General features: G+C 41.3%; 1 protein-coding gene across 1 annotated transcript in view; it reads right to left on the reverse strand.

The window, feature by feature from the left end:
- The window catches only part of PEX7 (peroxisomal biogenesis factor 7), an 82,827-nt gene that overhangs the window by 13,808 nt on the left and 54,981 nt on the right, over nt 1-14,038 (reverse strand). Inside the window, exon 9 of the mRNA XM_034765571.1 lies at nt 8,489-8,588. Coding sequence (XP_034621462.1) covers nt 8,489-8,588 — 100 coding nt within the window. The remainder of the gene's footprint in view (nt 1-8,488; nt 8,589-14,038) is intronic.

Here is a 14,038-nt window from a genome sequence, read left to right on the forward strand (position 1 = left end):
TCACTGTGTGCCACCAGTTCACATACAATACTTCACATGACCCATTTGAGATGCAGGTTATGATAACAGTGAGTTGGAGTACACTGGGCTGGTAAGGCAAACTGAAAGTCACTGCTACGTACCAGGGAGTTCCTTGCCATGTGGCACTAACCCTCTCCCCCATGCTCTTAACCTGCTGGGTTTGAGGTATGGATCTGTTGGTTTAAAATAACAAGGGGTTCCATCTTGGATTAGAAAGCCCCAAGCATTACTGTGACCCTACTCTTGGTCAAGAGGCATCAGAGATGAACTGTAACTGAGCCCTACCCTCATGCATAAATTGAGAGGTGCATATTGTAATTTTGTAAAAAAATAAAAATAAAAAAAATTCATTTGCAAGCATTCGAATTTGTGTGTGGTATTTTTCAAACTACACATTGTTTCTAATTTGTATAATCATTTGTGATGAATACGGAATTAAAAACTGGCCAGAAGTTCTTACATAGATCTGGATTCAAATTATATATATTGACCAGAAATAGCAATGTCCCAGACATTGCTAAAGAAATGTATTACTCTCCCAAGAAGGGAAGAGATTTGGAGGGGGCATTGCTCCTGTTTATCAGACCATTAAAAAGTGTCACAAAGCACTGAGCTGAAAACAGAAACTGACTAGCTTCATGATCAAGTCTCTGGAACATTATACAAACTGGCTAGGATCCATTTCAAAAGATAGAAGGCTGTTGTTTTGTTGATCTGATATGGAATATGTAACAGGGAGCTGATTTTGTAGACTTGAAACAATCCTCTAAGCACAACAGTTATTACATCTTACTAGTGAAGGATATGCTGTCTAAATTTGCCTGAGTTGCAGGTCTGAAAGACAAGTCTGGCAGTGAAGTGCAGAGGGCTTTCAAAACTATTTTCAGCAATGGATGCACTCTTGCAAAGTTAGATAGCTTAAAGAAAGGAATCTTTAAAGAGCTATTTTAAAGAACACCACGTCCATCCTTTAGTTGCTGATAAAAATCAATGCAGTGTTGTGGAAAGGTTTAATCCAAACTTTAATTTGCCATTCTATGCTGACATATGACACTCTAAAAGTGGCACTGTGGGGATTCCGTGTTTATTGTTTCTCAGTGACTCCATATGAAATATATTCAGTTTACAAGCAAAACAACAAGCTTCCTAAACACCAGCCCTGCAATCTCAATCTTTGTATCTAAGAGTCAAGTAAGGTTTCATTTTTTTTTTAAAATAATTACCAGTAATTAACAGTGATACAGGCCAAATATTCTCTTCATGAAACCCTGTTTGTCTTCCATCGAGTTGCACAGGTATAACTCACTGGCACTAAGCAAACAGTTTTGCTAAAGAATCAGAAGCCAGTTTACTCTCTGCTGTGTTGGCTCAGCATGGTTAACCAAAGTAAAAAGCAGTCAGCGCTTTTAAGTCACTAAATCAGATGACTCTGAACACACATACAAGGTGAAAAATCTGTTGAAGAAGAAGGTGATCCGTGAAGTCACTTTTCACAACACTTTAAAATCAAAGAGATGAAAATATTTGACTGCTGATATGATAGTCCGTTCCAGTATAGTGACATTATAGCTTTCACAGAACTTTATTATGGCTGTAGCAACTATAGTTTTCACAAAACTCAGGTCTAATGTGCTGATATTAACCCTTCCACTTCACAGGTGAAAGACTACCTATACTGGGACAGTTTAAAAATACACCTCTACCTCGATATAATGCTGTCCTCGGGAGCCAAAAAATCTTACCCTGCTATAGGTGAAACCGTGTTATATTGAACTTGCTTTGATGCACCGGAGTGCGCAGCTCCTCCCCCCCCGGAGCACTACATTACCGCGTTATACCTGAATTCGTGTTATATCGAGGTAGCGGTGTACCAAGAATTTTTAAAAATAGGAAATGACAAAGGGTGAAATTTACCCTTGTCAGAGGGCCAGCTCAAGGCCTATGTACCACTTAAGTCTCATTTTTGCAGCCTGGTGTGTAGGTGGGGGGGCAAGTTGCACATAAGGTCTTGGCTTGCACTGGTTCCTTATGCACAAGGATGAATTTTACCCAAACAAAAGGGATGTTTGCAAAGGCCTACAAAGGGATTCATCAATAACATTCATAACAACTAAGAAAGCCAGCCAAGAAATCCATGCACAAATTAAAACAAAAAATGGGATCTTTTTCTCTCAAGGAATTTCAAACTGTAAAACTTTACCTGGAATGCCTTGAGAGGTATAAAGAAGTGGCTGAGAACGGCCATAAGAGGGAGGAAAGCTATAGTCAGTGAAATGTTTCTAGGCCAGGGGTGGGCAAACTACAGCCCAGGGCCCGCATCTGGCCCTTCAGACGTTTATTCCAGCCCTCTAGCTCCTGCCGGGGAGCAGGATCTAGGGCTTGCCCTGCTCTGCACAGCTCCTGGAAGCAGCAGCAGCATGTCCCACCTCCAGCTCCTATGTGTAGGGGCAGCCAGGGGGCTCCGCACGCTGCCCCAGCACCAAGCGCCATCCCTGCAGCTCCCATTGGCCGGGAACCAAGGCCGATGAGAGCTGCAGGAGTGGAGCCTGCCGACGGGGCGGTGCGCAGAGCTGCCTGGCCGCGCCTCCGCATAGGAGCTGGAGGAGGGACATGCCACTGCTTCCAGGAGCTGCTTGAGGTAAGCACCGTCCAGAGCCTGCGCCCCGACCCCCTCCAGTGCCCCAAGCCCCTGCCCTGATCCCCCTCCCGCCCTCTGAACCCCCCAGTCCCACCCTCCTGCACCCCAGAGCCCACCATGCCAGCTGCAGCCCTCACCCCCCCACCCCAACCCCCAATTTCATGAGCATTCGTGGCCCGCCATATAATTTCCATACCCAGATGTGGCCCTCGGGCCACAAAGTTTGCCCACCCCTGTTCTAGGGGCATGATAGCTTCAACAGTCATGTGGAACATCTAAATTCCATAACTTATGTGTACAAAGAAAGAACAAACAAGACACAAAAATACCCCAAAACCAACCAAACGAAAAAAAAGGAGCAAAGGAAGTTTATGCATCTTCCAGTAAAATTTCCACAATACACAATTCCAACTTTACAACAGTTAGTTAATGCCTCTGACTAGAGTAGGATTCGTGTAAATACAAACAGAACACCTAATACAGCATCTCCACTGAAGACACCATTTAAATTCATATTTGGTCCTAAAAAAATGACCTTCTTTCTACAAAAGAGCCATTATTCAGCCATCCATAAGTACTGAAACACTTGAACGTGGCTGAGTGGCTTGAACCATTCTGAGTGGCTGGTAGGGAGGCCACTTGCAAACAATCCCACTGAAATACGCTTTGGAGTGGAGGGAGTAACCCATTCAGACAACTTGTACCTACACAACAGTCTGGGGGATGGAGGAAAGGAAATGGACACCAGGGAAAACCTCTACTCTATGTCATCCATGACACAGTGAGCAAAAAGGTGAGACTTACAGCCTCCAATGGCCTTTATTCGTTGCCAGTGCGGGGTACTGACCTACATTTTGGGGTTGTTCCTCAGTGAAGTTATCAATAAAACTACATTTATGGTGGAATTTACAGGGACCTTGAAATCCTTATAACTATACAGATACGGGGCAATGTTTGAGGGAAACTATTATATGCTCTTATTGCAGAGAGTCAGTGCCATCTAAGACAGCAAATAACTATCACCATCACATACATTAAACTGCCTTATGCCCGACAGTAAGCATCATTCAGATATCGCTCCAGTGAAAGACAGAACAAAATAAGCAGGTGTCTTTTCATAGTGAGGAATTGACCATCAAGCTGCATGCGCATCCACAGAAAGTTGCAGGAGTTTAAAAACAAAAAACAGCGTGGCAATCCTAACAAGCTACATGGACCCCACCTTCTACAGAAACTATTACAAAGCTCAGGCTGGATATTCACTCTCTAGCTATAATGGAGCCCACCTTACATATAGGCCAGTGCAAAGGGAGTAATTTTGTAGCCTGCCTCAACAACCAATCATTCTTTGGAGAAGAGAGATTAGAGTAAGACACATATAACAACACACACAGAGCCAAAGATACCCTGGATTGTGTATTATAGATAGCTATATTTGGCAGAGGGCTTTTCCATCCATTCTTTCATTGGCAAAGGGGAGAAACTTGGTGGTGGCTGAGCCTTCCTCCATCTGATAGAGATGACAAAGGGAGTATTTGCACAGGGGATAGGGAGGGTTCTCTTTTTCTTCGAAGACTCCTTTTAAAATGGATCAGAACTTCTCTGTGCCACTCTGACCATGCCAGTTCCTCTCTGACCCCTTCATTGACTCTCTTTCCATATGAAATTCAACCTCCTAGAAGCACCCACAATTCACCACATGAATATGGGTAACATTTTCATAAATGCTTAAAAAAATACTATTCTATATCTCCAGTTCTCATATCTACCTGCTTCCCATTTCATATGCCCATTCCTCTGACCTTGCTGCTCCCTTTGCACCCTGCTGTCACATGCCTTTTCGCCATCATGACTTGGGCCTGCTTGTTTTAACCTGACAATGTCACTTCCACAAATGTTCTAATTTGTTCTGCTTTTTTTTCATTAAATATTGCACCTCAAGTCCCACAATTTAGAAGACATTTACAGAACAATGCAAAATATTATTTGTATAGTGCCCTTTATGCAGGAGCCCAGAGCACTTCACAAATTATAAGCAAACAATCCCACTGAAATGCAAGCCCTTTTCTGGAGAGGAGGGCGGCACCTATGCAGCCAGCTGGTGTGTAGTATAGTGCACAACAGCCTGAGGGATGAAGGAAAGAAAATGAACACCAGGAAAAACCGCTACTCTGTGTCACATGATCAACAGTGTCCCCATTCAGCTGAAAGGTTTTCAGACCCAAGCCCAGATTCTTCGCCAGACCTCTAAGCATAATCAGCATAGGCTAGCTACGGCTTTTAAGCAGCCACATTCTAGCTGGAGCACAGCAGCACTCTGACCATGTATCTCTCAATCTTGATATACTCCTTATGTCAGGTACTGAGTGGGTGGAAGAGGAACCAGATCTGTGTCACCTGACCTGTGTCGGGGAAATCCACAACTGTGGAAATGCAGCAGCAACAGCACAAAAGGTCTGGAGTAAACAAGAGAATCTGGCTCCCACACCTCTTAGAATTGCACAAATGCATAATTGTCAGTACAAGTAGCCACTTGACATCTATCCTTTTGTATACAGAATTGCAATGATTATTCATGCCACCATAATAAACAAGTATGCAAATCAAGCATATACACGGTGTGCCCTGTTGCATGCAAGCTATTTTAAATTCCAGGCCTGATCCTGCATTTAGATGACAAATCAAACTGGAGTATTGTGTTTTTATTCCTCTTCATATTCATTTTTAAACCCCAGGTTGTACTTTTCAGCACTGTACATTGTAAACGGCCTGTTCTGATTTGATATGTTGCTGTCAAATATGTTTAACACATTCTTCCTGTAATCAGTGCTTGAAAATGGTTACCACCATTGTTCTTTTAAAAATCACACAGGACTGCAATTTTGGAAACTAATTGCAGCTCATAGTTCACAGATCCAGTAAAGAGAAGCTGAAGGGATTCCCTCCAAAACTCTTTTAAAATCCTCATCCTGTTCTCAGACAGCCGCCAAAGAAAGAACCTGCTCAATAGAAAGCATTCATTTACACACAGCACCGGGTGCTCTCTGTGGTGTGCAGAGCGGACCTGATAAGTAGGCACAGAAATGAAGAAAGGCTTTCAAACAAATCCAGGGCTTTCATTTTTCTCATGTTTGCCTTGAGCATTAGGCAGCTTTAGAACAACAAAAGTCCACAATTTCATGCAATTTATGATATGCAAAGTAATATTCCTCTTATTTCTTCATACTCCTGTAGAAATAATTTCAGTGTCATGACAAGATGAATTGGATGTTCAATGTAGCTGTATTTTTAAATTTTGCTATTTGTGGCTATTTTCTGAGTTACACAAATAAGAGCTGATTAAACACTAATTCATGATCGCAGCGTCCCGCTCAAATTGCAAAACACAAAATTTTGTTGATTTTCAATCAAGCTGCCCCCATAACAAGTTTTAAGATTACTTCCCTGGTGGCAACAGCTACTTCTTTGAAAGGCTTACATAGTGTGAACCTCCCCTGTTAGTTGATATAACCTGCTCCAAGCTCAACTGTTCAACTGCCTTGGCACAATCTACCCCAACAAAATGACATTTGGCACATCCCTTAGCTAGTTCAGATGGGCTCACCACTGTCTTTTCGGTCTGTTTTTGTATAGCACCTTGCACAATGGGATCGTGGTTCAACACAAGAGCTCCTAAGAGCTATCACAATACAAAAATCAACCAAAGAAGAAGAGAGGGACCATATGATATGAGTTGGAACATGATATGGTTGGAGGATGTGCCTTATTTCCATTATGTATAGTACTACTATTCATTATAGGTGAAATTCACCCCGTGCACGGGTATTCAACAATGAAGTCCCACTCTAGAATAGAATATGCCAGAAGGCCTCCTCTGAAGCCAGACCCATTGAACTCTGTATAGACAAACGACACAGCCACTCAATTTGCTACTATGTTTTTGTTGAGTTTTGGAACAGCCATAGGTGATTCCACGCTGTAGTCTGAATTCAAGTCTAAAGGACACTTTCCTTTAAGTGGTGTCTAAATATATACCCAGGTGAGCCTCAAAAGAGCCCTAGGACTATGAGCAGAAAAAAAACTAGGGAAGGACAGTATTGTATGGGAAAGAGGCCCTATAATAAAAGTCCCTACCCAATCTTTTCATGGGTTTTTAAACATTTAAAACCATTTGGCCTCACTGAGGCCAGGTCTATGCTACAAACATACATAGATATCACAACATCATTGTCCATGGAAGGGCTTCTCCCATCAATATAGCTACCACCTCTCGCAGAGGTGGATTAACTACGCCGCCGGAAAATGCTGCAGCGGCGCAGTTTCTTGAGTGTAGACCTACCCTGACACTAGCTGCCCACACCATGTCAGAAGCTGTTTTAGTTGGAGGGATGTTTAAACACAGTTTGTAAACAAAAAGTAAAAACCTGGTGTAGTCTGAGCCTAAGGGGGAATTCTATTTGTTCATCTTGCATATTTCTCTCAATTACCATGAGCCTTCCCCTACTATGATCTAAAAATGTTATTTGAAGTTAGATGACCTAGACATCTGTACAGGGTAATAACAGCTCACTGTTTGGTCTAGCATATTTTGGATATTGGGAGAAATAATGTTTATTATATATCAGAATACCATTTTGATTTGATTTGTGCACGGTAGGCAACATGCTGTACCTGCCTCAGCTGTACAGTAAACAGAATCAGGTTTCAATTATTTCAGCACTGAGAGATCTAAATACAACCTGGGGGTAAAAAAATCCAATCATGTCTGGTTAAATAAACCCTGTATCCTTAATGTTCCTGACAAAGCAAACTGATTCATACAATTTGCACTACAGCTCACCCACTCTCTTGGCTTAAACAACTACAACTGTACTAATAGTATTGCTCTTAGATACACATTCCAAATCTTTAGATTATTAAGAAAAGGCTCAAAGTGGAAGCTAGAGAGAGGCAATAGATAGTCAAACTGGAAGCCACTGAGATTCTCTGCATGTGCATTTCAAAGATTTATTTCAATTACTTCTTAGTCATATTTTGACTTCATTATACATATTTCTTTATTTCAGCACTCACTGCTATGACAGCTGGATGTCACACGATAGATTAAAACCAAATACATACAAAGCATATGAGTCACCTATAAGCCATCATTTCCCTTTTTCTGTTGCACAAACTCAGGAGCAGTTAAATGTAATGCCATCCGTATGTATATATTATCCACTGCCAAAGGGTGAATTTACTTGGCTTTACTCTAGCTGCTAAACTATTACACAGATGTAGACTCAAGTAATCCGAGGACAATCAATACTCAAATGATTAGCCTTGATTTACTAAATCTCATCCCCCAGGACATTAAAGTTTGGGATTTCTATAATTAAAATAATGTATTTGGTCTCCTCTAGAGATGGGCTTAAAGCAAAAGGCAACATCCAAGCATTCTTGAACTTTGGAGAAGTTTAGTTCTAGTATTCTAATATTTAATGATTGGCCCATCTCTAAGCAGATCTGAACCCTAGATCTGAACTTGGCACCTTCTCAAGTACTCTCGTTACCAAATCAAAGTAATTTTTGCTTCCACCTGCAATCAATATGGATTTCAACTCTGTCTGCTTTTGCAACTTCTTCCCAGGCCCCCAATCACAGACAAGTAATCATTTCTCAAATAAAAATGGAACTACATGTGTTTTATTTTAACCTGCATTCAGCCAGATCCTTTGCCTGAGGCATTCTACAAACCGATGGCTGCTGCTCATGATGGAGTCTGCAATTCAGCTGTGATTGTATTGGCTGTAATAGACAAGTGAAACATAAAATCATCTAATCTGTTACCTGACCATGGTTGTGAAGGCTTAAATCTAGTCCACATGTAAACTCTGTATGATGCTCCACAGTCTCCAGCAAGGGGTTAGGCTTGGAAAAATCCCAGAATCTACAGAAAGAAACAAAAAACCAAACATTGATGGTAACTGAAAGGGCATTTAAAAAATATAATGCAGGATACTGATATGCCTGATGCTGCCAGAACCTTTTAAAAACCAAACCCACCCACTTAAGGAATATAATTAATCCCATTTCTGCAAAATCCTCTCCTGATCTACATAAATAAGGACTTCATTAAGGAAAACCATGTTCTTTATCCCATTATGGAAACTGAGATAACAGAGCTGGCACCAATGATCTGCCCTACAGATAATCTGTAAAAAATGGTAGGCTGGCCTTCTTTATTAAGATCCAATTCCTCTTAATATCTGCCAAGTTATATCTATGACACACACTTCAGGGCAACTCAATTTTTTTTCCCTGCATTGTCTGATGTGGGGCTGTCTGTTTACTGAAAATTACAAATGGGTTATAAATATTGATCGCTCCTGACCTCAGGTTTATTTGGGAGCAGACTTCTATAAAACACAATATGCCATTGCATTTTTCTAATTGAATTATACAGTAAAGGAAATGATTTGACTTAATTTTAATTTCACTGATAATTCACTCATCTAAAACTTTTGGGAAAAAAGTAATTCTAAACTCTTCTATTTCTACGGTTTTAACCCCAGTCACTCCCCAAAACACGGTATGAACCATACTGGGTATAATATAAGCAGTAAAAATTAGTAATAATAGGCAAAATATAGGAAGCAGTGTCTAATGGGTTACCATAAAGATTGCTACCTGTGAGCTGGAAAAATGCATTCAGTATGTTAATAAAATTTTCAGATGACTAAATTGAGAGGGACTCTAAATTATAATGAGGACAGAAAAATAATAAAAAGTGTCAAACTTCTTTGATTCTGCGGTATTGTCTACAGGGGAAAAATGTGCCGCAAAACCCAGGGGCTGCAGGGTTTCCTGGGCTATTGTGGTTTGGCACCTAGTGCCAGTCTCTATACACATTACAGTTTCCCACAGCAGTCAGAGATATTCTTATTTTTTTCTATAATAGGCATGCCACACCCCTGGTTTTTTTTTCCGAGTGGACCTGATAATAATGAATGAGATAAATAATCATCAGGGCTAGTTACACAGAAAGGACTGTAGGTTCAGCAGATCTATTCAGGTAAACAGCAAACAGTGGAGCTAACAGAATTAGTTTGTTTAACCTGTCTGTGTTATTTCCTTAATAAATGAGCAGAGTGGTATCGACACAATGGCTAAGCCATAGCAACAACCCTCTTTACATCTTCCTAGTACCAGAGAGGCAATATAAACAGCTCATTTTACAGGGAAATGGAAGCAAAAGAACGTCTAAGCACAGAACGAACAATTTCACTGTTAAATTTGTCTGTTCAAACAGATAAGGAAGCAAATCTTGTAGCTTCTAAGAATTAGTGGTGGCCTTCCTGGTGTTCATTTTGCATTCTCTTTAAATTTAGTTCAAATTTAAGATTCAGAGGGAGCTGTAGATTTTATGTGGAAAGAAATTAAAACAAAACCTGAGCTAAAAGCTTTTTAAAGAATAATAGGACAGTCTAGTTAGTATTAATCTTTTGCTGACATAACAAAATTATGTCAGCAAAAGATCACATATAACATACAATTTCAGAGCCTTACAATCCAGTGCAAGTTTCATAGAAATTAAGGAAGATATTCTGAACAGACCTACTTGAATATAAATATATCCTAAACACAGGATTACTCATGAACTTTAGGTGCCTGAGTATAGGACTTAGAGCCATGACCTCCTGAGTTAACCTTGGCTGGTAGCAATTTACTGGATGATAAATGGCAAATAACTCTGCAGCTCTTGTCCTCTGGTGTCCATGCTTTGTCGTGGCGGGGCAGCTTGCGTGCTCTAACGATCCCCAGAGTCTGTGTCGGTGGGGGCTTTTGCTCCTGGGAGGTTCAAACATGCCAGATTGGTCTGTGGGGGAGGGGCCGGACAAAACAGATACCCGGGTCCTCCAGGTTGGGGGTTAGGCACAGGGCTAACAACCTGTCCTGTAAAAAGCAAAATACGTTACGGAAACCGTGACGGAGAAATCGACCATTACTGTGTGCGATGGTCTTCAGGAGTCAATGACCTGTATGAATGCCAGTGGTGAAAGCCGAAAGGAAGACACTGGCATGAAAACTGAAGTGCTCAACACCAAGACAAAAACCAAACTTGTTTTTTGGAACGTATGGACAATGTACGAAACAGGGACGTTAGCTCAGGTCACAGCAGAGATGAGACGCTACAGCTTACACATCCTGGGTGTCAGCAAGAGAAGATGGATGGGATCAGGAAGATTAACAACAGCCTCGGGAGAAACTTTGCTGTTTTCTGGACGGGATGATGGACAACACTATGAGGGTGTTGCCATCCTTTTGAAGAAGAGAGTGGAGCATTCCCTGCTTGAATGGAAATTCATCAGCAGCAGACTTATGAGACCCAGACTGAAAGGGAAACATAATAATATCACCCTGATTCAGTGCTATGCTCCGACAAATGACAGTGATGAAGAAGGAAAGGACAAATTCTACCTTACACTTCAGGCAGAGTTAGAGTACCACGCTACGACCTAACTTTTGTCATGAGACCTGAATGCCAAGGTCGGTAAGAACAACACAAACAACGACAGAGCAATGGGAAGACATCAGTGTGGCACAATGAATGAAAACTGAGAAAGGCTTGTTGACTTCTGCAATATGAATGACCCAGTCATCGGCGGAACCCTATTTGAATATCATGAAATTCACAACCTGACATGGTGTTCTCCAAATGGCAGAAATAAGAACCAGATTGACCATATCATGATCAATGGCAAATGGTGACACTCACTGACAGATGTGAAAGTGAGAAGAGGTGCAGATGTTGGCAGCGACCACCACCTTGTGGCAGCCTCCATCAAGCTAAAACTGAGAAGTGTGGGTCCACCAAACAAGGGACATAGACGTTATGATATTGACAAGCTGAAGTCCCTTGAAATACAGAAAGCCTTCATTCTGCAGTTAAAGAAAAGGTTTCAAGCACTTGCAGACCTTGATGAAGAGGAGGGAATGCAGATGAGTAGATCAACAAGAAGTGGGACAAAGTAACAACAATTTATAAACAGAGCAGTGAAGCCTGTCTAGGCCACAGGCAGAAGAGAAGGAAGGAGTGGATTACACCCAGCACAGGGAATGCCAAAGAAACCAGATGAGCCCTGAAGAAAAAAGTTTTAGACACAAAATCCCAGAACCTGAAGAATGAATACCACGAGCAGTATAGCAAGGCACACCGGGAGGTCAAATGCCTTGTGAAAGCGGACAAATGGCATTATATTGATAATCTGGCAACACAAGCAGAGGATGCAGCTGTTTGTGGTGAACAAGGAACCGTCTACAAAATGACATGGCTTATCAGTGGTAAACGGCAGACACCAACAAACACTCATCAGGAACAAACAAGGACACCTACTAACAACAAGAAATGCGCTGGACAGAGCATTTCAAAGAATTGCTGAACAGGGAGCCACCTAAAGAGGAAGCAATCATCCACGAGGCAGAAGAAGAACTTGATATCAACACAGACACCCCAACTAAGGAAGAGATCATTCAACCCATCAAATCCTTAAAAAAATGAGAAAGCTCCTGGCAAGGATAACTTGAATGCAGAATTGTTCAAGGTAAATCCTAAATTAGCAGCATCTATCCCCTCTATTTACATCAGTCTGGGAAAGGGAAAAAGTGCCAGATGAGTGGACCAATGGGTTTATAGTGAAGAAACCAAAGACAGGAACTCTCCGTGATTGTAATAACTGGTGTGGTATCACACTTTTATCTGTGACAAGCAAAGTACTGTGTAAGATCATAGTCCAGCATATATCAGAAGCAGTTAATAGCGTTCTCAGAAAAGAACAAGCTGGTTTTCGGAAAGGGCATGGATGCACAGACCAGATCTTCACTCTACGAAACATAATAGAACAGTGCTTAGAATGGCAACGACAATTCCACATACATTTCATAGACTTTGAGAAGGCTTTTGATAGCATTCACAGGACCAGCCTATGGTGCATTCTGCAGGCATATGGAATTCCTTTCTGTATAATCAACGTCATCAAAAGCTTTTATTTCAACTTTACATGCAGTGTTGATCACAGTGAGCTCAGTTTTGAAGTCAAAACCGGAGTATGTTAGGGCTGTGTCATGTCTGCAATCCTCTTCAACATTGCCATCGACTGGGTAATGCGGTGTACAACAGAAGACATGCCAAGAGGCATTAAATGGACACTCTTCTCCTCCCTTGAAGACCTGGACTTCGCAAATGATGTTGCTCTCCTATCACATATCCAACACCACATACAAGAAAAAACAACTCGATTCATCAATGCATTCAGCCAGCAAATTGGACTGAAAATCAATTGCAATAAGACAGATATCATGACCTTTAATATTGCCTCACCATCACCAGTCCGGATAGAGGATTATGTTCTCACCAATGTAGAAACATTTACATTCTTGGGCAGCACCATCAACCAGGATGGTGGAACAAGCCAGGACATCCAGAACAAAATCAATAAAGCCAGGAACACCTTCAAGAGCGTAAATACAGTCTTGAAATCATCATGTACTTTCAACACTACTTTATAGTGCATAATGCTGGGGAATGAGAAAGTATGACATGTCCAGACTATCTTCATTCCACACAACCTGCCTCAGAAAAATCCTCCGTATCTTTTGGCCCAGAACAATCTCAAACCAAGATCTATTGACACAGTGCAGCCAAAAGGATATGAGCACCATCACTGCCAGGAGGTGTTGGAGATGGATCGGTCATGTGCTTCGGATGGAAACTGATTCCATCACCAGAGTAGCAATAAGATGGACACCTGAGGGCAAGCGAAAATGAGGCCGCCCGAAAACAATATGGCGAAGAGCTGTGGAAGCCAACCTGAAAAACCTTGGGCACAGCTGGGGAACCATTGAAAGACTTGCCAGAAACAGACAGGAGTGGAGGAGCTTTGTCACTGCCCTAAACCCAGAGGCGTAATAGGAACATAATGATGATGATGAACTCTGCAGCTCAGCTTTCCCCAATTGTAAAAATGGTGATAATAATAATCATAATACTAATAATACCTATCTCACAGAATTAATTCATGCTTTGAAGGTTTAAAGCATGTTGTGCTATTTTTATTGAGATAACATTTAACCAAGTCACATTCTGACCTTGAATATCTGAGAAAAGATGAAGCCTCAACAATATTTAGAAGCTAAATAAAGTTAAGGAACACAAGTTAAAATTGTTACATTTTCTTACACAGTAGTGACAGCACCTTCAATTATTAAAATTGAAAGAATTTTAAGACACTATTCACTTTTCAGTATTTGTGCAGTTTGATTACTTTCTGCGCCTTCCTATTCTTAGACAATAAGTATAACCCACTCAGTGTCACTTTTTCTAATAGTTCATCAGTTACA

This window comes from Trachemys scripta, chromosome 3 (assembly GCF_013100865.1).
Source record: "Trachemys scripta elegans isolate TJP31775 chromosome 3, CAS_Tse_1.0, whole genome shotgun sequence".
Classification (NCBI taxonomy): domain Eukaryota; kingdom Metazoa; phylum Chordata; order Testudines; family Emydidae; genus Trachemys; species Trachemys scripta.